This window comes from Mirounga angustirostris, unplaced genomic scaffold, assembly GCF_029215605.1.
Source record: "Mirounga angustirostris isolate CCGP_5_RB_7025 unplaced genomic scaffold, mMirAng1.0.hap1 SCAF_2, whole genome shotgun sequence".
In the NCBI taxonomy this organism is placed as follows: Eukaryota; Metazoa; Chordata; class Mammalia; order Carnivora; family Phocidae; genus Mirounga; species Mirounga angustirostris.
This window is the reverse complement of record NW_026991710.1, coordinates 153672416-153700086: the sequence shown is the minus strand read 5'-3', so window position 1 is coordinate 153700086 and position 27671 is coordinate 153672416. Positions and strand designations below refer to the sequence as shown.

General features: G+C 37.5%; 1 protein-coding gene across 2 annotated transcripts; it reads right to left on the bottom strand.

The window, feature by feature from the left end:
• Positions 1–23766, bottom strand: PBK (PDZ binding kinase). Of its 2 annotated transcripts, none has more exons than XM_045880067.3 (8): positions 23608–23766; positions 17627–17704; positions 13451–13544; positions 8828–8970; positions 8147–8316; positions 6580–6709; positions 1418–1591; positions 1–960 (listed from the first exon to the last, which is right to left on the bottom strand). In XM_045880067.3, exons 2-8 carry the CDS (start codon positions 17682–17684, stop codon positions 761–763), a joined length of 969 nt encoding a protein of 322 aa, XP_045736023.1. In that variant the 5' UTR covers positions 17685–17704; positions 23608–23766; the 3' UTR covers positions 1–760. The 2 variants fall into 2 exon arrangements, with proteins under 2 accessions (XP_045736023.1, XP_064441412.1); XM_064585342.1 differs by lacking the exon at positions 23608–23766 and adding an exon at positions 23289–23593.
• Positions 23767–27671: the final 3905 nt, after the last annotated feature.

Sequence of the window (27671 nt, the reverse complement as noted above, 5' to 3'; positions counted from 1 at the left end):
ATAAAATAAGACACCTTCTGGTAACTGAAGTCTCCTTTATTCTAGATCATCCTATTAGAATTTTATTATTTTTACACCAGAACTATGAAATGCTTAAGACAGATTACTAAATAAAAAATAAAATAGGGATCTCAATGCAGAAAATACATTTAATAAATTAAAGCAAAAGCAAAGACCTGGGGAGATCCAAGAGAGCAAGACAAGCCTTAACTGAAAAAGCCTGTAAGTACCCAAGGAGCTAGTCTTTTGAGCCATGTTCTCTCAGCTTCTGGTGACCATATTTAGTAATAAGCACATCAGCCAAAAAAGGCCAGGAAAAAGTTTAATGGTTTAAAAAATAAGCAAACGTAGACTTGTATTGCGCAAAGTGCTAATTTCAATAGATCCATTAAAATAAAGAATTTTTGAGAAACCGTAATAAAAGTGATGGTCACTCAATCCAAATCGTTAGACATAGAGTTTATAGCATTGTATTATGCTAGTGTTTTAAATCTGTATAAACAAATTCAAATACTTGAGTAGCTAGTTTCTTAAACTTAACGGAAAACCTTCTACAATCTCAAATGCTTATCATTGTAAACATGTTAAGAAACATAAATAATTGTTTAAATGTTAACTAGGTGCTATGGTCCTAAAGCGGGTCACTTCAAAAAGCCTAATAATTACAGCTTATCATAGTAACTATATAATGTATTACAGTAAACAGAACAGTTATATACATGAGCCAACGTAAAGCTCAGTAGTCATGAATATGAGGGGATCACTGGACATCTATTTCCAAAGCTTCCACGATGTGCGCAGCAGAAGGACGATCTTTAGGATCTTCATTAGTGCATACAGAAAAGAGTTCAATTACTTTCTGGTACGTTTCATCCAGTTCTTCCATATTAACAGGTGGCCTCGTCCCCAGAGCTGCATAGTATGCTTCATCGTCAAAGTCACTTTCATCAAAAGTTTTATCTGCTCAAGAAGGAGTTGACACAGAGTAACACTAAGTCAGGGAAAAGTTTAGCAACTGCTCGAACTCACCCTCCTGAAACAAGAACTCATCATCTGGGATGCTTTTCTTGATACACTGCGGTCTGCCATGGTGGAGATCAGCTATTGTCATGAACCCCGCCCCTCTTACTATTATAGCTCTCTAATCTTCTCCTCAGGCGAGGGGAGTTTCCAAGGAAACTTTCTGCTCTGCATCTCAATTTATCTCCCTACTGTCAATTAACCTACTCTCATTTGTAGGAGATTAAACTGAGATTGCACCAAATTAGTATTAATATAACCCATATCTCATGCACTAGATCAAACAACTTCCTCTTTTAAATTTTAACTTAATAGAAAGATGAAATAAAATTTTACCAGCTAATCTTTAGTTCAAACTGAAGAGATTGGGGTTTATGTTAAACATATGTAGTTATACCTTCATCATCATCATCTGGAAGATTAATGTGTGGAATAGACAAAGTCATCATTTCCCACAGGGTCAGGCCAAAGGCAAATATGTCTGCCTTGTCAGTAATAATACCATTCTCTTCCAAAGCTTCCTTGGGTTTCCAAGGCTCGGTGCCAATGTAACAGGCCTCGGGGTCAGTCACTGAAACAAAATACAAGGAAGCTGGTCCTTAGGGCAAGCACTAGAAATCACTAAGAAAGGCAAGCAACCCAAAGAAAACTGGATAAGTGATTTAACAGGTAGTTTAAAGGTTAATACGTGTAGGTAATAAACATGGAAATACACTCAATCTCATTAATAAGAATTACTTTTTCCTTATCAGATTGTAAAATATTCAAAAATCTGGCCAGTTGGCAAGGGTGTAGAGAAACAGCACTTCTCTTAGAAGGTGGCAGGAATGAGGGCACCTGGATGGCTCAGTCAGTTAAGGGTCTGACTCTTGACTTCGGCTCAAGTCATGATCTCAGGGCCCCAGGATCAAGCCCCGAGTTGGGCTCCCTGCTCAGCGGGGAGGCTGCGTCAGATTCTCCCTCTCCCTCTGCCCGTCACCTCTCTTTCCCTCTCTTAAAAAAAAAAAACAAAAAACAAGAAAAGAAAAACAAGAAAAGAGGCAGGAATATAGATACCACAAAAGAACTCAAATAGTCAAAGCAATCTTGAGAAAAAAAAGCTGAAGGTATCACAATTACAGATTTCAAGGTCCACTACAAAGCTCTAGGAATCAAAACAGTATGGTACTGGCACCAAACTAGACACACAGAGGAACAGAACAGAGCCCAGAAAGAAACCCAGGCTTATATGGTCCATTAATCTGTGACAAAGGAGGCAGTCAATAAATGGTGCTAGGAAAACTGGACACCTACATGCAGAAGAATGAAACTGGACCACTTTCTTATACCATACACAAAAATAAACTCAAAATGGCTTAAAGACCTACATGTGAGACCTGAAACCATAAAACTCCTAAAAGAACACATAGGCAGTAGTATCTTTGACATTGGCCTTAGCAACATTTTTCTAGATATGTCTCCTCAGGCAAGGGAAACAAAAGCAAAAATAAACTATTGGGACTATACCAGAACAACACACTTTTGTACAGTGATGGAAACCATCAACAAAACAAAAGACAACCTACTGAATGGGAGACGATATTTGCAAATGATATATCTGATAAGGGGTGAGTATCCAAAATACATAAAGACTCATAAAACTCAACATAAAAAAACCAAACTATTGATTAAAAAAATGGCCAGAGAATCGGAACAGACATTTCTCCAAAAACGACACAGAGATGGCCAACAGGCGCATGAAAAGATGGTCTTCATCACTCATCATGGGGAAACTGCAAATCAAAATCACAAATCACCTCACACCAGTCAGAATAGCCAGTATCAAAAAGACAAGAAATGGCAAGTGCTTGTGAGGATGTAGAGAAAAGGAACCCTCGCGTACTACTGGTGGGAATGCAAATTGGTGCAGCCACTGGGGAAGAGAGTATGGAGGTTCCTCTAAAGTTTTGCAGTCTGTTCTGCTACAATAAATATTTTGCAACACAAATTAGTGCAGACACAATTAGGTATAAAAAGATCAATTTTTTTTCCCATTACCTGTTATTTTTATTTATTTGATTTTATTTTAAATATTTTTATTTATTTATTTGACAGAGAAAGACACAGCGAGAGAGGGAACACAAGCAGGGAGAGTGGGAGAGGGAGAAGCAGGCTTCCCGCCGAGCAGGAAGCCCGATGCGGGGCTCGATCCCAGGACCCTGGGATCATGACCCGAGCCGAAGGCAGACGCTCAACCGACTGAGCCACCCAGGCGCCCCTCCCATTACCTGTTATTTTTAAATGACCGGAAGTAAACTTCCTCATAAAGAGAAAGCCTTATCCCAAGAGAATAAAAATGCTTTCTCTTAATGCATGGCTGGTTTAGCACCTTTAAAAACTGCTATGCTGACTATAACCTTAAATTGTCTCGTGAAGCTGAGAGTGTCGGCAAAGGGGCTGGGGAAGCACTCCCCCCCATGCTTACAAATATTCTTTTTTTAATTGAGAAAGCCAGATCAAACTTTTAATTTTAATTAAAAGTATCTATTGAAAATAAATGCCCTCAAGGAAGCACAAACCCAGGGTTTATGCCACACAGGATGAACTGATGCTGGGTGCCAGCCAAAATTTCATGTGTTCATATTTTTATCAGGATCATTATTGTTTCTGTTACTGCTCTTTTCAAGGCTACATGGGGTTTGATTCTTCTGTCTCAACTCCATTTCTTCTATAAGACTACGTCTCTTTTGGTTTTGCAGAAATTAATATATCAGGTTATTATAAAAAATGCCCACACTGCCCAATTAGTTTTTGGAATATGTTCTTGGGAATGAATTACAGGATCAAAGGGCGTTTTGAAAGGTTTTTGGTTTTTTAAAAAATACATATTTCCAAATTGCCCACTGTAGTAGTTACCAGTGCTCTTCATCAAGTAGTTCATACTCCCTCCCTTCGGGACACATAGAAAGATTGCACTTTCTGGCCTGTCAAGCTTGGATGGAGCCATCTGCCTAGTTCTGGCCCGTGAGTTGTGAAAGAAGGGACTTGTGTCATTTCTAATCTCGAGCATCTGTTAATGCAAGACTTTCTAGGGCAGCACTTTCCAACAGAACTTTCTGTGAGAATAGAAATGTTCCATATCTGCATTGTCCAATATGGTAGCCACTAACCATATGTATCTACTGAGTGCTTGAAAAGTGGCTGGGGAAATGAAATGTTAAAATATTGACTAATTTAAATAGCCATATGTAGCTAGTAGCTCTGTAGTGCACAGCTCTAGAGCCTTTTTTACCCTCCACACATACAACGATGGCAATATTCCATATAGTGGATGTTCCAGCAGCTTCGGTCCTAAAGTGAGAATGGCATGGAACAGCCATCATGGACCTATAGCCTGAATAAGCCTTGGTTTGAGGCCGCTGACGTTTTTGAGGGTCTTTGCCACCACAACACAACTTAGCCTAACCTGAATGATACACCAATCGCAACTCTACTTCGCATATGAGAAGCTATCCTATTGCTCACAGTAGCATAGAGAAATTTTTCAAAGGATTTTTTCATAGTCATGGCTGTTTTTTTTTTTAATCGTTTCTAGCTTTGATGTCCTTCTTAAGCCCAATATTAAGGAAATACTTACCTACAATTTTTTCCTTTTTTTTTTTTTTTTTTACATCCTCAATCTACGAGGATGAGTGTGAGGATGGAAAACAGCTTTATTTTTTCTAAAATATCCAGGCATCATCATTTATTGACTCAACTACCTCTTTCTCACTAACATTCCACTTTTATTGTAAAAACTCGATATATTTGGGAATACCTGACTTCCTTATATTTTTCTGCCTATTTTCTCATGAGTATCACTGCTTTAATTACTGTGGCTTTGTAATACTTCTTAACATCTCCTCAGGGAAATTCCTACTCGTCATTCTTTCACAGAATTTTCCTGGCTAAGTTTGAACACTTAACAAGGATGAACTGTTTATGAACTGTTTTACAGGTTTATAAACTATGAACTTTGACACGGTCTAAAATAAAATACATCATATTGGGTTAATGCACAATTCATGGATTTTTTAATTCATTCACTTTCTGCTTTCTGTTTTTAAAAGGGCTTCATTTTTTTTCTGATGAGGGTTAAATACTCAAACTTAATTTCATAAAGGTTAAATAATGAAAATGTTTTCCTCTGTGTAGTGTTGACCATATCAAATAGGTTTTGATTTGTTATTACATTCTCATTATTTTCTAAATATTTGTGTAGGTGAAATTTGATTTCAGCTAAGAACTATTTACAAATATTTTGAATTCCTAAAAAATGTGGGTGGTGTTGTTTCCAAATGTTTCACTAATTTCTAGATTTATGATGATCTAGATGATGAACGTCAACCATTAGATCACTTCCACTTGTTGTAATGAGGTTTTCTCTTATAACTTAATATATGTCCAATTTTAATAAATGCTTGGACGTATAGAGATTGACCTTATACTACTCAGACTTTCTACATCTTAATTTTGTCTATTTGATCTATTAAGGATTGAGAAAATTTTGCTAAAAAATCTTATTTTTATTGTTTCACAATTTCTCCTTTTATTTTTGAAAGTTTCAACTTTGTAGCAGTTATGTAGCCTCAAGGCTCATAATAGTCCTAGCTTCATGAATGATTATAGACATCTTTATGTAGTCCCTCTATTCATCTTGGCTTTTTCCTTCGACTTAACTCACAGACTTTACCTTAGCTAGAAATTAAAGTGCGAAAAAGTTCTAAACAGCATTCATTAATCTTTCTTTTACCTTCTATTCGTATAAAGACGCAAATTTAAGTGTTACTTATTAAATAACATGTTGAAAGCAGAGGCTTTCTTTACAAGGCTGGCTACGGGTTCTCACCAAGATCTTAAATTCCCTGAGGATGTCAGTATTTATATTAGAGTGAGAAGAATGAGTTGGGGCAGGCCAATGGGCAAGAAGCAGAAGGCCTTTATTAGCACCCCATTTTCCTACTTCTACCCCCGTTTCTTCTTCTACCAGTTTCCCCAATCTTGTCACTAAATGAATTCCTTTATAAAACCTTATTAAAACTTTGTTTTCTAGTCCCAGATCTTTTACCACATAAAAATCCCAATCCAGGTTAGAAATAGTTCCTAAAATTATCTTCAGTTAAAGTAGATATTAATAAAAATGCAATAATTTATATTGTGGGTATGGCAAGGGAGAGGGCTGGAGGCTGAGTGAAAGAGAGACAGGAAAGGAAGGATATTGTTTATTGTATACTTTTGATACATAGTTTTTGATTTTTGAAGTATGTAAACTTATTATCTATTGAAATATGTAAAAATTAGAAATTTAAAAATTTCATAAAAATAAAGTTTTAAAAAATTTGAATACTACTGGGGAGCCTGGGTGGCTCAGTCAGTTAAGCGCCTGCCTTCACCTCAGGTCATGATCCTAGGGTCCCGGGATCCAGCCCCCAGGGAGTCTGCTTCTCCCTCTCCCCGCCTTGTGCTCTCTCTTGCTCTCTCTCTCTCAAATAAATAAAAATCTTAAAAAATAATAATAATAAAAATTCGAATACTACTTACCAGTCATATTTTCATCCAGTGGTAGAGAGACTCCTACATCACAGATTTTAATTGTTTCAAAATCACCTTTAATTACAACATTTGAAGACTTTATGTCTCCATGAAGCAGTTTCTTTTCTTGGTGTAGATACTAAAATAGTGGAAAATTTAACACATCTGAGCAAATACATAAACTGATAAAAATATATGATAACCTCCAAACACAAAAAAACAACTTGAACTCCCTTCCTGAACTCCATGCAGGATGATATCTGTCCATCATTTCAGATTATTTGAAGTCAGACAAGGGAATATCCCATATTACTCCAGCCTGCCATACTGACCAGACATAAAGAGTCTTTGGAAATCAATGTCTGTTTATAGATAAGCTAACTTTTCAAACGCATCTCATACTTTTATAGCAAAAGAGGATACTGCAGCTTTAAAAATATATCACAATTTTACTTGAGACTAGTAGGTTTTAGAAATAAGTTTGGAACCTTCACAATGAGGCACACTTTTCATAAACAAGTTGTTGAGATAACGCAGAACAACAGATAATTAAGGGCAAAAGTTACACGAGAAGAGGAAGCAGAAATGTCATCTAAGACTAATACTTTATTTTACACATTAACTCTTAGTAATGATACTCATCCATAATCAGAAATAATCCTGAAAAATTGTTATTTTTTCATTCATCAGCATCTACTCTGTGAGCTGCTTGAAAATAGTGCAGAGACCATTTTTGGCATATACTTTTGAACACTTACTGTGCTTCATTTAAATGCTGATCATAAATTGAGCATGCTCAAATATGTTTATAGTGAAATTTATTAATTCCACCATCCATATATAAAGTCATTATTTATTAAATAATTCAAATTATTAATTTAGCTTCTCCTATCCATTTAAAATCAGTTTTTCTACATACATATTAAAATATATATTTAGAAATACTGCTTTTATGCAGTTTTATATTTCATAAGTCAATTTTATGTCAACTCTTAACATGCAACTTTGACATCAGCATCAATACATGATCCACTTTGGCATCATCCAACAGTGTTCCGGAGCCCCCATTTCTCCTGCTTGGTTACCTAGGATAAGGAATCCTTTTTCTTCCTTACACTGTATCTATTCAAAGGCACAACAACTTATTTGACAACATTAAAAGAGCTTTTTTCTTCATTTGACCTATAGATGTATATTGATATCCAAAACTTAACATCTCACAAAGCAATCTTCAAGAGGTTTGTTTACATCAACAGAGGATTAGGCTACACTCCCAGGAATAATTACTAAATTTGTGTTAAATTGATTAATCCTTTTAACTAAATCCAACATATGATCTGTATAAACAAAACCACCCGACTTGGTTTATTTCAGGCTATGTAAAGACCTCAAACAATACTCTGCTGATCAAGATAAGGAAAGAGTGCATTCTGCAATATGAGAGAGTCTATAAAGACTTTAACTTGGGGCAACTACTTCTTTTGGGGGGAAAAAAAAATCCCACCTTGTAATTAGGTATATAAAGTAGTTCTTTCTTGTTCCACAAAAATCATTTAAAATATAATGGCAAGGTTACCTTTAACCCTCTCGCCATGTTCAAAGCAACTTTTAAAATTATGGCTGCTGGAAAAGGATCCTGGTTGTCTTTATATCGTTCTTCTATTAAGTCATTTAGAGACTTTTCCCCTCCATATTCCATAGCAAGACACAGACTACCATCACTGGCTTCAGTGAAAGCACGATAACCTTAAAGAAAACAGGACATTTTCTTACTAGAATAGGGAAGAATAACAGTATTTAAGTTTTTTTACAGTGATGTGATTGGAAACTGACAAAATACAATGAAACAATTATTTATAAAGCTAACTCAGTAGATATAATTTAAAACGACTTCAGTGTTAGCCAATAGTATCACAAATTAAAATATTTTTAAATGCTCTATGCCTTCCTAAATATAATGGTTTCACTAGTCTTATTTACATTAAAAATGAAAATAAGGAAATTATCTAAATGAAGGTCATTTTATATTCCTGAATTCTCTACAGTACCAGCATCATGAGTATATCTATTCCCATTAAATTTTAAAAATACAGAAGCATCTAAAAATATTACATAATTCTTATTTGAGAACATTCACAATAATGTTCTTGCCAAACTCCACCACCATCTTCATTTTTATTAGTGACACTGGTCGAGAGATTATACAAACTGTTTCTGAATAAACACATGTACTGCTACAAGGTAAATTTAAACTTACCTACAATGTTTGGATGATGGAGGTTTTTCAAAATCTTAGCTTCATCTATTAGTCTCTTTTGATACATACTTTGATAATGATCATTACATCTAGGGTTAATCTTTTTCACAGCCCAAGGAGAATAAGACAAACCTCTTGGAGATCTTAAAAAAATAATCAAAAGTATAGAAAGAATAATAACCATAATGCATTTCAAATGACTAACAAGAACTTCCAAATTTTGAAAAGCATTCAGTAATAATTTGTTTAAAAATTTTTTACAAATATTTTCAACTATTGGGGCACCTGGGTGGCTCAGTCACTTAAGCATCCAACTCTTGGTTTCAGTCAGGTCATGATCTCAGGGTCATGAGATCAAGCCCTGCATCGGGCTCTGCACTCAGCGCACCGTCTACTCAGGACTCTCTCTCCCTCTGCCCCTCTCCCCGCTCCATGCACACTCTCTCTCTCTCAAATAAATAAATCTTAAAAAAATTTAAACATAAAGTATTTTTGACTATCAACACCTCTGCTACACATCCTTTTTAACTGGAAGATATATAGCTGATAGAGCTATTAATTACAAGTCTGATATCTATTGCTGAAACGTAGGGGTTAAAAAGAGAAAACTAAAAGGAAAAAGATGGAACATTATAAATTTTAAACTTCAAAATTACTATACTATTTTCTAAATTTTCCATTTCAGCATGTCAGACTACCAACTACTTATCAAACATTTAACTATATGTACCAGAGGTAAGTTACAGAATGCTAAGTAATAAACCACTAATGTCCAAGAAGTTTAAAGAAGAGAAGTACAAAAAACATTTGGCCCATATATGATTGTGCAAAGAATAAGACTGCTCTTCACCAACAAATATTGTCCCTCTATAGTAACCAATCCATCCTATACCTTTCACCATATACTCAAAGACATACGTGGAAGGAGGTAATAAATGTACAAATGAAAAAAACCGTAAACTGTCTATTTTCTAGAAAGAGTCAGTCATTTTAAGTATATTTAAGGTGTAAACATTCTGAGATCTAAATAAACAGGTAAAACAAAGTCAGGGAAAAGTTTACCTGACAAAGTAGTTATTCATGGGTACAGCAAATTAAGAAGGACAAAGTGCATGCAGCATATGGGCAAGAAAGTGAATGAAAAGAGCCTCGAAAGTTAGAGATAAAAAGTTTTACCATAAGAAGATAAAATAGACTGAACCAAGAATCAAGAATCCACTTAGTTTTTTACTAACTCACGAATGGCTCTCTGCTTGCAGGAACTTTTTATTTTTAAATCAAAAAACACGCACTCAAAGGATCACTAGATTTCTTAATTCAGGCACATCTATCATACATAAGTTTATCCAAAGTATTCTTAAACCTCCAATTTTAGATAACAACAGCATTTGGGGATGACCTCTTCCACGTCATTTTATTATGGAAAATATATTTTTCAAGTTTCAAAGGGTACCCCCCAGCTCCCAAGGATTTAGAATTCAGTGAACAAATAAATCCATCTTCACCTTTTTCATAACATATCTCAATCTAGAGAATGCCAAGAACATATTTACAAAATCTGAATAAAATATTTTACCAAGCTAAAAGTTGGTTCACTGAAAAGACAAATAAAACAGGCAAATTTTTTTTTAAAGATTTTTTTTTTTATTTCAGAGAGAGAGAATGAGAGACAGAGAGCACAAGAGGGAAGAGGGCAGAGGGAGAAGCAGACCCCCTGCTGAGCAGGGAGCCCGATGCGGGACTCGATCCTGGGACTCCAGGATCATGACCTGAGCCGAAGGCAGTCGCTTAACCAACTGAGCCACCCAGGCGCCCCCAGGCAAATTTTTTTAATGAGACTGCACAAGGGAAAAAATGAGACCCAAATAATATTGCCAACAAAAACAGAGACATAACCACAGATTCATCAGAGATAAAAAACGTAAGTGAATAGAAAAATAAAACTTTTACCCCAATAAATTTAAAGGACAAAATGGACAAATTCTTAGAAAAATCTAAGAAACCTGACAAAAGATAAAATGTAATCAAGAGTTTAAAATATTCCCATAAAAAATACAAAGTCTAAATAATTTTACAGGTGAGTTTACTAAACTTTCAAGGAACCTATCATTCCATCTTACACAAACTGTTCCAGGGAATAGAAAGAAAAGGGCCTATGAGTCTAGTATAACCTTAACAGACAAATCAGATAGGGACAGCAGAAAAAGGAAAATCACAAGCCAATTTCACTTAAATCACAGACATAAGAATCCTAAATAGCAAAATGAATCCATCAGTTTTATTAAAAAAACAATAATGTATCACAACTAAGTTAATCTAGGAATGCGAATTTGATTGAATATAAAAAAATATAGACTTCTAGGTTAAAAATATAGACTTCTAGCTTGAACATACACATATAATTTTGATCCCTTCCAAACCCCACTAAAATAAAAGCAAATGGGTATTTTAAGACCTACACCCAATGAGAAGGATGGAAATAATGAAAAGGAGACAACACACTTTTGGAAGCTTGGAAAGCAGATGAAAGTAACAGACTTAACAAGCCTAGTGAACTTCTTGAAAGTCACTTAAAAAGCAGGTGAATTTCTAGACACCCTCCCCAATTCTGTCCACCTCCTATTCCTCCAGCTTCTGACGACTGGAGACTGGCTTTGGAAGGGGTTAAAGCAGAGGGTCTTTAGCCTGAGGTTTACTGGCATAGTTGAGAACCCGTGAAGCACACAGGAAGAGTAATTCATGACCGTATGCGTACTAAATGCTGCATGTGTTTTCACACGTGTATATACCTGTTTATTAACATCCAGACCAGGATACAGAGCCCTTATAGCACCCTCAAAAGACTTAGGATGCCATCTGAACATGGAAAACGTTAAGATAATTAATTAAAAACAAGACAGACAAAAATGAAAAAATAGAAATATCAGAAGATGAAGTTGGAAAAATCTCCCAGAAAACAGAGCAAAAAAAACCCAGCCCCCCTCCCAACAGTAAATAATAGGAATCCCAGATAGAGAAGAGAATAATGGGGGTGAAACTTATCAACAAAGTAATTTAAAAAATAATTTCCCAAGATTTAAGAGTAGGAATTTTCAGATTCCAGAAGGCCCACACCCATGTATGTCATTTTGAAAGTCCAGAACACTGGTGACAAACAGAAGATCAAACAAAGTTCCAGGAGAGTGGGAGGGACAAACAACCTAAACCAGATTACATAAAAAGAAGCAGCAATCAGAAAGCCTTCAGAAATCTCAACAGCAACACTACAGGCTAATAAACAATGGAAGAATGACCTCAAAATTCTAGAGGAAAATTATTTCCAAACGAGGATTCTGACTCAGAAAAACAAAAAGGGCCATTCAAGAATGAGAGTAAAATGAAAACATTTCATAAATGCAGATTTTCAAAAATGTTATTTCCTGTGCATCTTTCAACGGGGAGCTACTACATGCCCCCTCAGTCAAAATGAAATGTAAACCAAGAAATAGTAAGATATAAGATACAGAAAAACAGAGGATCCAATTCACCAGAGAAGTGAAGGAAATCTCCAGGTTACCAGTAAAAGAAAATCCCAGGCTGACACGGCTACATTAGGAGGAGTGGTAGGGTCAGTCAGTGACTACTATTTTTCAGTATCAGTGATATGAAGCTTTCTAATTAAGTCTCACAGAGAGAACTTTGTTGGTAACACACTTTACATGTAAGGACATTTTTTTAAAAGGGGGAAAAAAATGAGACTAGCCATAAACATGTGAGAATTTTTTCTTTCAAAATAAGAGTTTTCAGACACTAAAAAATGAATGTCTATAAAACAAATAGCACAGAAACACACGAAGGGTGTGTTTAAACCACAAAAATTCTTCAAGAATAGCCACTTACATATAATTGCTATGCTAATTATATGTAATAGAAAGCATTTCTATTTGGAAACAATATAAACCTAGATAAAGCTAACGATATACTGGTAGTTAGGCTGATTCCAACAACGCATTAAGGAATATAAATTGACTTAAGTTATTTGCCACTTAATAAACATTTGCCACTTAATAAATAAAGGTACAGAATAATGAGTAAAAGAAACAACTTTTAAAAAAATGTTTGTTGACACCTATAATTTCATTTTTCTTTTAACACAATTTTCCTACTTTAATATCATGTATATACCCCTCTTACTTAACAGTGATGACATAAGAAATAAAAAAATGTACTTTTTAAAATGAGAGTATCTTGAGGATGCCATTCTCCAGATCCAAGAGGTTAACAGTCACTGACATCCCCCAACATCAGCGTCCTCTCGGAGGTTTTCCTATTGAGAATCCTGTGTTGTTACCACACAGGAACCACCTTCCCTCTGTCTCTTTCCCTTCCCACACAAGCCAAGGAAAAATTATAAGATAAATTCCTTCTCCTTTAATAATCCATCAGTAGGAAGGTAGGAGAAAAGTATACCAGGCAAAACTCTGGCAAAGTTATAAAAAGTTCTAGGACTGGAATATAGCAGTCAGATAAGATCAGGAACATATCTGAAATCAAACTATTTGAATTTTCATATTCTTTTTTGTCTTCAAGTACACAGCAACTACAGTTCCATGTGAAAAGGTTAATTTGGAATGTTACACTCACCTTTTCATAAGGTAGACGTTTACCCCAGTGCCAAAGCCAAGCTTCTGCATAAATGGAGAAGCAGGAATATTTATACATGGAGTTGAACATAATGCTAAATGTCAGAAAGACAAATAAAAAATATAAAATTAGTATTTGAAAAGACCTCTACAAAAGCATCCTAGTATTTTCAACGTCTGAGTATTAATTGGCCTCGTCTTCTGGAGAGCAATTTGATATTATCTACCCTGACTGTCCCTGGAATCCCTTTGACCACATCCGCTTCTGGAGCCCTACCTCACAGTAACACTGAAGCAGGCGTCAGCAAACGGCCCATTTTTGTTTGGCTCACAAGCTAAGATTTGCTCTTAGATTATAAAAGTGTTGTTAAAAAACGAAGAAGAATAGGCAACAGAGTCCCTACGTGGCCCACAAAGCCTGAACGACTCCCGTGAGCTGTTTACCAGCTGCGTGGCACAGCATGTGCGCGGACATCATGCACACACTCGTCTTTGAACACTGGGATTTGGTTTGTGACTGCAAACCAAACAACCAAAAAACCCAAGTAGTCATCATTAGGGTCATAATTATACTCTATCTGTATTACAGAGCTTTATGCAGTCGTTAAAAAAGATGAGATAGAGCAGTCCTACTTTTGTTCACGAACAACTGAACAGCCTTCTTGCCATGAATAACTAAAACACCTGACAAAACAGAAGTTTTCAGACATTTGACAACAGGCGGAGCAGGGTTGTGAACTCTGAGAGAAAACAAACAAATGATGGGAGCCCTATCACTGCCCTAACTTACTGCTTTAAGGCGGTCTCTGGGTGGCAGCATGAAGAAACACAGCCCAGAAGTCTTGTCAAATTCAGGAGACAGAGATCAGAAGTCCAAGAGACCTAAGTAGCTAGAATTTGTGGAGCAGAGAACCACAGGGAGCCACAAAATGAGAGAGAAAGCTCCAGACACCCGAAAAGAGGTCTCCCTTCGAGTGTTGGGTTATCTGCACATCCAACAGATAGAACTCCCCAAAGTCAGGGAAAGCACCAGGCGCAGGCATAGACTAAACAGCCAGCAGAGAGCACAACGGTCTAGGAATGGTCCAATTACCATCAGCCAGGGTGTGGCAACTTGGTAACACACAGGGCATTGAGTAAAGTCCTCTAAATGGTCATGGCTCTATTTTAGCCCAAGGAAAAGGTTTACAGTAAAGCTTAAAAGCAAACCTCAAAAGAAACAAGCTAATGCGCAGGTAACGTAACTGGACCATCACAAAATCCCACTGCCCTCCAAAGAATGACGAAATCTAGCACTCGACAATGTAAAATGTCCAGCAGCCAATAAAAAAAACTACCAGGCATGAAAGAAGAAATATGACCCACACCAGGAGAAAAATAAACCGACAGAAACGTACCATAAAATGACAGTGGTGTAGAATTAGGAGGTAAGAACCTTAAAATAGAAATCTTAAAAATATGCTCAATAATGTAAAGGAAAATGTGAGCATAACAATAAAAAAAAAAAAGATGTAAAAAAAACTCCTAATGGAACTTAAAGGAATAAGACAACGGATAAGAATAAGATCATCTAGAGATGCTGTTAGAGAAGCATCTAGAGAAGAAGGTTAACTAAGTTTTAAGACAAAGCAACAAAAACTACCAAAAATGAAGCACAGAGAAAAAGATTAGAAAAAATACAAAGAAATCATCAGCGAGCTTTGGGACAATAGCAAAAGAGTAGATTTGATCCAACCACACAGAGAATTACATTAAAGGTAGTCTAAGCAGTGCTGTCCAATAAACCTTTCTGTCATGATGGAAATGTGCTGTATCTGTGTTGTCCAGTATGGTAGCCACTAGCCACATGTGGTTATTGAGCACTAGAAAAGTAGCTAATACAACTGAGGAACTAAATTTGTAATTTTATTTAATTTTAATTCATTTGAACCTAAATTTAAATCACTAGATGTGGCTAACGACTGAACAGTCCAATTAAAGGCAGAAATTGTCAGAATGGATAAAAACAAAATAAGACATAACTACATGCACTCTATAATAAACTCAGTTTAAATAGAAAAACACAGATGGGTTAAAGTAAAAAGTTGGAAAACATCCTATTCAAACAGTAATCAAATTAAAACTGGACTGGTTTCATCACATAAAAGGGAACACACATCACATAAAGTGAACCTCAAACAGTACAAGACTGGATAAAGAAAGACATTTCATAATAGTAAAGGGGTAAATCATCAACAGAAATAACCATCCTAAATGTAAAAGTATCTAGTAACAAGCTTCAAAATACATAAAGCAATCACTGTAGAACTCAAAGGAAAAAAAACAGATAAATCCACAATTGTAGTTGGAGACACCTCTCTCAATAGTAGAATAAATAAAATTCGTAGAGATACAAAAGACCTGGACAAAACAACATAAGTCAACCAGCTTGACCTAAATGATACTCATGGAACACTGTACCCAAAAACAGCAGAAAGGGGCGCCTGGGTGGCTCAGATGGTTAAGCGTCTGCCTTCGGCTCAGGTCATGATCTCAGGGTCCTGGGATCGAGTCCCACATCGGGCTCCCGGCTCAGCGGGGAGCCTGCTTCTCCCTCTGACCCTTGCCCCTGTCATGCTGTTTCTCTCTCGCTCTCTAAAAAATAAATAAAATCTTTAAAAAAAAAAAAAACAGCAGAAAGTATGATCTTTTCAAGTGCCTGAAACATTCGCCAAAATAAATAAACCTCAAGTCAAGAAAGAAAAAGTAAAATACCAGTATCAGACATGAAAAAGGAGATACCACCACAGATCCTACTGACATTAGAAGGGTAATAAGGTAATAAGAGTATATCACAAATAACATTTTGCCACTATATTTGACAACTGGAAAGTGAAAAACTTCCCTGAGAAACACTAAAAAAGTTTACACAAGAAGAAATAGATAATTTGAAAAGCCCTATACTTATTAACTGTGATGTCACAGTTAAAATCTTCCTCCTAAGAAAACTTCAGGCCACATGTCTTTCCTATCAGTAAAGGAAGAAAAGCCAGTTAAGGAAAAAAAAAAAAAACACCCATCAATTCTACATATACTTTCCAAGGGAAGAGAAGGAAACACTTCCCCTCTTACTTTATGAATATAGAATATGCTGATATCGAAACCAGAAAGACATTCCAAAAAAAAGACAACTACAGTCCAATATCCCTTATGAACACAGAAAATATTAGCAAACTGAATCAAGCAATATATAAAATACATCATGACCAAACTGGCTTTACCCCAGGAATGAAAGTTTGGTTTAACATTTGAAAATTAACACAAATTACCACATTTAAAGACTAAGAAAGCAAACTATCTCGATAGATTCTGAAAAAGCTCTTGACAAAGTTCAACATCCTTCTGTAATAACCTTCAACCTGATGAAGGACAATAAAAGGAAATCCTTCACCCTGATAAAGGATAACTGTGAAAAACCTACATCTAACATAAAACTTCACTGGGAACAAGGCAAGTATGTCCAATCACACCTCTTCTATTCAAAAATATACTAGAGCCAGTGACATAGGGAAAGGAAAAAGAAATAAACTAATACAGACTGGTAAAAAAAAAGTAACACTACCTTCATATATTCATCTACAACAGTACCAACTATGCATGAAATAGCCTAAGGAACCCATAAAAAGCTAATAGAATAAGTGGCTTTAGCATGGTTGCAGGACACAAGGTCAATATACAAAAATCTATATACTAGAAATGAACAAGATAAGATTTTCTCCTATATTATCTTCCAGAAATTTTGTAATTTTAAGCATTTTTGTATGTGATGTGAGCTGAGAGCAATCTGCATATAAATATCTAAATGCTTTTATTTGTTGAAAAGATTATCCTTTATTCACTGAATTGCCTTGGAAACTCTTTCCCTCACAAGAGCACTGCATGTACCAGAACGGGAAAGGTAAAGTACTTCATGGTTCAAATTGATTCTTTACCAGGGAGAACCTCCAAATCTGTTAGAATGTCAATAAAATTAGCCAACAGATGGCCAAACCTGGCCTACAAAATAAGTCTTATTTGTTAAAATCAAAGAGGACTTATGCTAAAATTGTTTGTGTATGATAAATAATAAAGGATCAAACTCTAATAATGCTAAGACATTTCTATAGCAATAACAATGAGAAAATATTTTATATCTTACCAGATTTCTTTTTTTCAGATAATTTGCTTGGTGTCTTGAAATTATTGATTTCTTCCATTGTAATAAACACTCTAGGTCCTATGATGAAAACAAATTGATAGCTACACTACAGTTATACAGAATATAACTCTCATTCATGAAGGAAAAAAAAGTCCTATAATACTGTAACTGATTTTATCATATAAACATAAAATTTGAGAACTGAAAAAGACCATGACAAATATTTAGTCCAATTTTATTTACAATGAAAAAACTGAGACCCAGAGAAGTATAACTACTTACCCAATGTCATACTATTAATGATTAAGTTCTTACACTTGTTTGTATTAAGAAGTAATATACACACTAGGAAAAAGTAATATATGAACTTGGTTAAAAAAAAAAAAACACCTAGTACATAAAGGTAAAGGTAAGTTTCCCTCTCACACTTCCCAGGGGTCACTGTTAACAGGTCTTTTATACCTTTTAGAGAAACGGTCTATGCAAGCAGCATTTATTCATAATAGCCAAAAAGAGGAAACAGAAGTATTCATCGGATGATGAATAAATAAAATATGGCCTACAATACACACAACAAAATATTATTCAGTCATAAGAAGGAGTCCTGATACCTACTACAACATGAATGAACCTTAAAAACATTATGCTAAGTGAAAGAGGCCAGACACAAGAGGCCACATATATGATTCCATTTACAGAAAATGTCCAGAATAAGCAAATCCATAGACAGAAAATAGATTAGTAGTTGCCAGGGGCCGGGGAGGAGGGAAAACATAGAGTGACTCCTAGTGAGTGTGGGGTTTCTTTTTGTGATGATAAAAATGTTCTAAAATTGGGTAGTGATTTAATATATTCAACTCAGACTATTCCTAAAGTCACTACATTATATACTTTCAGAGAGTGAATTTTATAATATGTGAATTATATCTCAATAAGTTATGTAAAAATGGTCTATGAACAGAAAATACTGTATATACAAGCAAGTTAATCCAAGGTTTTTATTTCTTCTATAACATATTTGTTAAAGAATCCTTTTTTATAAAAACTTTAAGTATTACTTTTTCTTTTTTAAAAATAGTTTGGTTCATATTAGATTTATTGTACAGCAAACTGTCACTTCATGTGTATAAGATTGTTTGGTTTGTCTATAAAAAAAAAAAATGGGAGGCAGATAAAGGGTTTGCATCCAAAATATATAAAGAACACCAAAAAAAATAATCCAATTAGAAAATGGGCAGAAGACCTGAACAGACATTTTTCCAAAGAAGACATACAGATGACCAACAGGCACATGAAAAGATGCTCAACATCACCCCGTGAGGGAAATGCAAATCAAAATCACAATGAGACATCACCTCACACCTGTCAGAATGACTAAAATCAAAACCACAAGAAACAACATGCATTGGTGAAGATGTGGAGAAAAAGAAATTCTCATGCACTGTTGGTGAGAATGCAAATTGGTACAGCCACCGTGGAAGACAGTGTGGAGGTTCCTCAAAAAATTGAAAACAGAAATACCCTATGATCCAGTAATCTCACTATTGGTATTTGCCCAAAGAATACAAAAACACTAATTCAAAGGGATACATGCACCCTAAAGTTTACTGCAGCATCATTTACAATAGCCAAATTATGGAAGCAGCCCAAGTGTCCATCAATAGATCAGTGGATAAAGAAGACGTGGTACATATATACAGTGGGATATCACTCAGTCATAAAAAAGAATGAAATCTTGCCATTTGCAACAACATGGATGGATCTAGAGAGTATAATCCTAAGTGAAATAAGGCACTCAGAGAAAGACAAATACCATATGATTTCACTCATATGTGGAATTTAAAAAAATAAAAACAAAGGGGGGGCAAAACAAAGACAAATCAAAAAACAGACTCTTTTTCTTTTTTTTTTTAATTTTTTTATTCTTATGTTAATCCCCATACATTACATCATTAGTTTTAGTAGTGTTCCATGATTCATTGTTTGTGCATAACACCCAGTGCTCCATGCAGAATGTGCCCTCCTCAATACCCACCACCAGGCTAACCCATCCTCCCACCGCCCTCCCCTCTAGAACCCTCAGTTTGTTTCTCAGAGTCCATCGTTTCTCATGGTTCGTCTACCCCTCCGATTTCCCCCCCTTCATTCTTCCCCTCCTGCTACCTTCTTCTTCTTCTTTTTTTTTTTCTTAACACATATTGCATTATTTGTTTCAGAGGTACAGATCTGAGATTCAACAGTCTTGCACAATTCACAGTGCTTACCAGAGCACATACCCTCCCCAGTGTCTATCACCCAGTCATCCCATCCCTCCCACCCCAAACCCCACTCCAGCAACCCTCAGTTTGTTTCCTGAGATTAAGAATTCCTCATATCAGTGAGGTCATATGATACATGTCTTTCTCTGTTTGACTTATTTTGCTCAACATAATACCCTCCAGTTCCATCCACAAAACAGACTCTTAACTACAGAGAACAAACAAATGGTTACCAGAGGGGAAGTGGATGGGGGGATGGGTGAAATAGGTGATGAGGATTAAGAGTACACTTATCATGATGAGCACTGAGGAATATACAGAACTGTTGAATCACTATATTGTACACCTGAAACGAATATAACACTGTATGCTAACTACACTGGAATTAAAAAAAAAAAAAATTAAAAATTGGCAGGCAGAGAGAACATATGCTTAAATTTTGTATAGAGCTCTTAATAAATAGCATTTTTAAAAACTGCCAAGAAAAATCACCTCAAAGGCCTACCTTTAATTGCCTATTAATGAGAAGTCTGTTTCTTTTTATTTATTTATTTATTTTTAAAGATTTTATTTATTTATTTGACAGAGAGAGACACAGCGAGAGAGGGAACACAAGCAGGGGGAGTGGGAGAGGGAGAAGCAGGCTCCCCGCAGAGCAGGGAGCCTGATGCGGGACTCAATCCCAGGACCCTGGGATCATGACCTGAGCTGAAGGCAGTCGCTTAACCACTGAGCCACCCAGGTGCCCAAGTCTGTTTCTTTTTAAATGTAGCCACAATCACCACTGTTTTCAGATTTGCCTGAATTTTGAACACCAAAGACCTCCTTTTCATGCAAAAACACACTAATTTTATCAAGTGAAACATTTAACTAAAAGGAAGGAACACATTTTTCAGGAACACGTTTCAGGCCTTTCGGGAAGGATAAACTGTTTTAACAGAGTGGGTTGGAGGTGCTACTTCTACTTTGGAAATAATTTCCCCATGTGGTTCTGACTGCCCTTCTTCCATCTTCATTCATCTACCCTCACAAGAAGTTGTGAAGGAGCACCTCAATGAGCTTCTAAGACTCCTATCTACCTATGGGAAGCTACTCTTCATTCACTCACTCAACACATACTTACTGAGCACGTACCATGTGTTAGGCACTGTTTTAGGCACCGGAGCCCCAGCAGTGAACAAGACCCAAACAAACAAGAAGATAAATACAGAAGATAATGATATATAGGCAGGTGAATCATTGGTGAATCACCAGTGAAGTGAGACCGAGTGCTGGGAAGGGGCTTGAAGTTTGAGTTGGGGTGGTCAAGGGGAGGTCTCCTTGAGATGTCATTTGAAGGAAGTAAGGGAGCTAGACCATGCAAATATCTAGGGGAAGTCTGCAGGACAAAAGTAGTAAATACAAAGGCCCTGAGGCAGAACATTTTCAAGGGAAAGTGAAGAGTGCAGGGCTAGCAAAAGGGAGAAGGAAATGAAATCACAGAGTTTGGGGATGAAGGACAGCAAATCAGGTAGAGCACTGAAGCCATAAAGACCTCAGCTTTTATTCATAGAGCTTTAGTCACAGTAAGGATTTCAGCTCTTGCTGAGAAAGGGGAAGCTGTTGGAGGATTTTACAAGGAGGAGTGATATACTCCATATTATGTTCCAGCAGACTCACTCTCGTTTGTGTTTATTAACTGAAGGGGAACAAGGACAGGCACAATACTGAAATAATCCAGGAGAGATACGGTGGCTTGGATGGCAGGATGGTAGCAGTTAGAGATGGTGACAAATGGTCAGGTTCTGGATGTATTATGAATCTGGAACCAATAAGATTTCCTAATGTTTGGATTTTTGTTAGGAATGAGAGAAAAGTCAAGGATAGCTCCAAGTTTTCAGACTGAGCAACTGAAACAAGAGAGATGCCATTACTCAGATCAGGAAGTCAATTTTGAAGTCTGATTAGACATCCAAATAAAAATGTGAAATAGGCAGCTGGATATAGGTCTGGAATCCAATCTGAAGGTACAAATTTGTGGCATATCAGCATGTAAATGGTATTAAAGCCAAAGACTGGATAAGATCACCTAAGGAATAAGTAAAGATAGGAAACACAGACCTCTGAGGGATCCCAACATGAGAAATGAAGAACAGAATAAACTGACAAGGAGCCCGAAAACTAGGATGCAAAAAAATCCCAAAAAGTGGGGTGTCCTGGAAATTTTACTGCCTTATAAGTCTCACTGCCCTTCCCTACAGCATAAAGAGGATCTGATATTCAGAAGCAGCCTAAGTGTTAAAAAAAAATCTTCCTCCAACTAAAAACATCTAAGTTTAAACAAGTCTTTTAATATTACATTCTAGAACACTCTAGAACTCAGTCCCACTTCCCATTACAACCTACTTGCAACTAAACAGACTATACCCTCTCCATCTCACAGTTGTCTGAGGCACCTTTTTTCATGACAAAACAGTTTAGGCCTCAGTCTACTGAGAGATGGCTTCTGGCCACTGGCCCAAACTCTCAGATTTTATATATGTAATCTATATACATATAGATCTATCTCATTCTGTATATTTAAACTGCTAAATAACTATAGTAATCTAAATCACAACGTTCTTATGAAGGTAACAGCATAAAATTGTGAATATCTTACATGAAGATACGTTAGAAATGAAAGCATTATGACTGTGGGCAAAATTTCATTGTGGAGTATTTAGGAGATTTTTTTTTTAAATCAAGTACTGTTTAAGAAGCAGTATTTAAAAATTAACAGAGCTCAGCAAGTTAATCAAAAGATCCATTGAATCAGATATCAATAACTTTTGGACCCTAAGCCACCGTAGGGCTAAACAAATACATGGATACTACTGGGCAGAGCTGAAGTGTATAGACAGGCAGCAAAAAAAAAAAAACAGAATGAGAGAATTGGTAACGATAATGAGAAAAGGAAATGGAGGGGGAAAGTAGCCTGAAAAAGAATGGCAAAGTTCTGATCATATTATTTCTAAGATCCTGTACACTTTACACCCCACGGCTTCCTGGAGGTAGAAGCACAAACTGTTTATCCCCCCATCCAGGAGCTTACAGAGGGCTGGTTGTTAAAGTGCTTCTTCCACCTGCTCAACCACCTCCCTTGAAAACTGGAAGCAACACGAGGTGAGAAGTTCAAAGGCGGGAACTGTGCTTCATACCCCCCCTTTCTCAAGCCCCACCCTCTCCGTTCCCACCAGAAATCCTTCACCAATTCCAGCCGCGCCTAAGAGCTGGAACTGAGACTCACTGGGCGGCGATAAGAAACCACCGTTTCCACCGAGCACAAGCCGGTGCCCGATGTCCCTAAACGCTGGGGTCTCGCCTCAAGCAGAGACCTGGGCCCTCAGGGCGTCTGTCTGTAAAACCAATTGTAAAATAACGGCAACCTGCTAGATCCATCGTCTTCTCCTACGGATCTTCCATAAAAAAGTAGATTGTTAGGCTTCACTTCGAGAAAAGGGCAATTTCTTTCTTGAAATCCCCACCCTACCCTGCGATTCAGATGCGCATTCGGGTTTGGGTCGCAAACACTTTTCTAAATTAATTCCCAGTTGAATGCCACAGTCCCAACGTCTTCACCCTTCCCTCTAGGTCCCGAGCTGTCACCGAGCAAACGCAGAGGCCGCGGCTCCGGGGGCGGGGGGCAGGATTCCGCCCCAAGCCGGGCCCACGCGCGGTCAGGGGTCCACAGAAAGCTCCCCTTACCGCAGCCGCGCCGGGGTGTTGAAGTCCAGGCCAAGGCTGTCTTGAAAACTGATCCCGAGTGGCCCTCAACACGACCCGGGGCCGCCTCAGCGTCCCGCCAGCTGCCAACACAAACACTCAGTAACAGTCGTTGTGACGGGACCCTCCCCGTTTTCAAAACGGCGCGCGCCGCCCCCGAGCGGCTGCAAACTACGGGGTGGCGCGAAGGACACAACAAGCCGTATTCGTCGTTCTTGCTTTTTCCCGCCCCCCGCCTGGCTTTTCCAGTTTCAGCGATCCCATCTTACTATCCAATGGGGACGCCTTGAAGACAAATGAAAGGAAGAAGCTCCAAAAAGGACAAACTGATTTTTAGAGCCACTGTCAGCCTTTCAGAGGGACAACTTCGGTTAAAAAGAGTATTTATCCATGCATGTACTTAAGGCTGAAATTCTCCCCCAATTATAAACACTGTTGTCAAAATGTGTTAATGATTATTATATAAATTTTTATTACAGATTTATTTGGCCTTGAAACACTCTAAAAATGTATTAGCCTAGAGTAACAGTCATTTTTGGCTACGAAGAAAAACAGATATTTGGAAATTTTGCTAACTCTTGTAATTACCACACTCGGGTCAACATTTGTTCGTCTATTTCTAGAGCATCATTGGGAGGGCACCTACCATTTGCCAGGTGTGTATTGAATGCCCACTACATAGGATGGACTGTAGTAGTTATACAAGAGGCGCAAAGACAATTAAGTCATAGAATGACCTCCTGCTCAGGAGGAGCTTGGACTCTATGGGGTGGGAAGGAGGAAGAAATGCCCTAAGAACACACACACACACACACACACACACACGCATACAACATAGTACAAAAAATACTATTTTGGACACTACAGATAAAGGCCTGGTATCCAAGATCTATAAAGAACTTCTCAAAGTTCTTTATAGACCCAAAAAACAAATAATCCAGTCAAAAAATGAGCAGAAGACATGAACAGACACTTGTCGAAAGAAGACATACAAATGGCTAACAGACACATGAAAAAATGTGCATCATCATTAGCCATCAGGGAAATCCAAATCAAAACCACATTGAGATACCACCTTACACCAGTTAGAATGGCCAAAATGGACAGGGAAAGAAACAACAAATGTTGGAGAGGTTGTGGAGAAAGAGGAACCTCTTACACTGTTGGTGGGAATGCAAGTTGGTACAGCCACTTTGGAAAACAGGGTGGAAGTGCCTCAAAAAATTAAAAATAGATCTACCCTATGACCCAGCAATTGCACTACTGGGTGTTTACCCCAAAGACACAGATGTAGTGAAAAGAAGGGCCACATGCACCCCAATGTTCATAGCAGCAATGTCCGCAATAGCCAAACTGTGGAAAGAGCCGAGATGCCCTTCAACAGATGAATGGATAAAGAAGATGTGGTCCATATATACAATGGAATATTACTCAGCCATCTGAAAGGATGAATACCCAACTTTTACATCAACATGAATGGGGCTGGAGGAGATTATGCTAAGTGAAATCAGTCAAGCAGAGAAAGTCAATTATCATATGGTTTCACTTATTTGTGGAACATAAGGAATAGCATGGAGGACATTAGGAGAAGGAAGGGAAAAATGAAAGGGGGCGCGAATCAGAAGGAGAGATGAACCATGAGAGACTATGGACTCTGAGAAACAAACTGAGGGTTTTAGAGGGGAGAGGGGTGGGGGGATGGGTTAGCCTGATGATGGGTATTAAGGAGGGCATGTACTGCATGGAGCACTGGGTGTTATATGAAAACAGTGAATCGTGGATCACTGCATCGAAAACTGGTGATGTATTGTATGGTGACTAATATAACATAATAAAATAAAATTTTAAAAAAATACTGTTTTGTAGGTTATTATGATCATAAACCCCATTTTTCTTTTTTTTTAATTTAAAATGAATTATTTAACATAAAGTGTATTGTTTCAGAGGTAAAGTTCAGTGATTCATCAGTTGCATATAACCCCCAGTGCTCATTACATCATGTGCCCTCCTTAATGCCCCCCACCTCCCCTCCAGCAACCCTCAGTTTGGAAACCCCATTTTTCAAATGAGGACACTATGGCACAGAGAGGTTAAGTCATTTGCCGAAAGCCAGAGAGCTAATAAATGGTAGGATCAGAATTTGAACCCATGTTGAGCTTAGACTTCCTCTTTAACAAAAGTGCTCAAAAATCTGTTCCAACACACACACACACACACACACACACACACACACACACCCCTCCACCTCCAGGGCCTTCTCATTTGGGCATCCTCTCCTAAACATAGATAGTCTCATCGCACCTTCCCTCTATTTGCATGCTAACTTTGTTTGTGGAGGCATAATATAAACCCCGTCATCTTTTTTTAAAAAATCTATAATATTCTTTTTTTGGTAAAGATTTATTTATTTATTTTAGAGAGTGTGAGCGTGGGGGGAGGGCAAAGGGAGAGGGAGACAGAATCCCAAGCAGACTCTCCCCGCTGAGCACAGAGCCCAATGTGGGGCTGGGTCTCACCATCCTAAGATCATGACCTGAGCGGAAATCAAGAATTGGACACCTAACCGACTGAGCCATCCAGGAGCTCCAAAATCTAGAATTTTCCACACTTTTAATTAAGTTTTACATTTTTACAATTCTCTATTTTCTGTTCTTACTGGCTAATAAAACCCTGCCTAAAGCCAACACTGAGAGCTTCTTAATTAACCAGTGCTTGTGAAAAGAAACTCTAGGGAGATGAGGGTATTGACACAGGTGTAACATGAGGCAGAAAATATTCACAAGAATGAGGTCCTTGGGTAAAGACTTATAACCATCCTGTTCCCCATCTTATAACCAGAAAAGTATCTCCAGAGATTATCCCTAGAAGCATCTGAACTTCACAAGCTTAATGTCATTGCCTGTGAAATGGAATTGTTAATCTCAAAGTCTTGCAAACCAGTCAGTTGTCATGGAAACAGCTGCCAACTTGGATTGGCTAATTCTTCCAGCGTACAAATGGTCTGGAATCCCTGGTTTAGGCAAAAGAACTGCAAAATCTATTTGGCTCTGGGCTGGTTGTGTCCAAAGGGATATCTGCATTGTCACCTTTTTTTATGGCATAAACTCCCAACTTCTGCTCCAGTCAAGGCCTCTCCTTCTGGCTTTCAAGAGCCTAGTTTGAAGGGGAAAAAAAAAAGAATATTAATATTTTTTTTCCTCTTTTCTGCTGCTGTTACATTTGCATTCTCTTTGAAGCCATGTGGATCTACTGATTAGCTAGAAGAATGGTAGGAATATTTTGGGAAGAGAAAGAAAAATAAATTTCACCATTTCATCTTGTTACATCCATATATCCAACCTGTCACCTCCACATGTCCCTGGGGTGCTGCTCAGGCATTCTGAAGGTTTGTCAGGCTTCTCAAGATGTGGAAATGCCTCTGTGTCACCCCGTTCCAGGGGGAGGACTTCAGATATGTCAAGCAGCCTGTTTCTTCTCACACAGCTCTAGTTTTCAGGAAATTCTTTTTAATTTGGGGACGAAAATGGACGTATCATAACAAGCTCTAGCCTAATGACAACATTTAACTAATATATTTTTTAAAGTAATCTCTACACCCAATATGGGGCTTGAACTCACAACCTCAAGATCAAGAGTCACATGCTCTACTGACTGACCAGCAAGGTGCCCCTTAACTGATATTTTTGATGCGGCTACTGTATGCCATCCACCAGGCTACATACTGGGGAACCAACATGGGCAAGATCAACAGCTTGGGCCCTTTAAGGGTTTACTGCCTGGTGGGGAAGGTAGACAATAAATAATGAAAGCACTTGCAAATGTTGATCAAGCCTGTGGAGGGCATATGCGGGCGGCTGTGACAGAGAATGATGGGCAGTTTTGTAGAAGGTTCTACTCTCACAGGGTAGTCAGAGAAGTTTATCTGAGGAGATGATTTTAAACTGAGGCTTCAGGGAATAGAAGGAGCCGGTCTCGCCTAGAACCAAGGAAAGAGCCCTCCAAGCAGAAGGAAAGGCGAGCACAAAAGCAATTAGATTGTTTAGGGG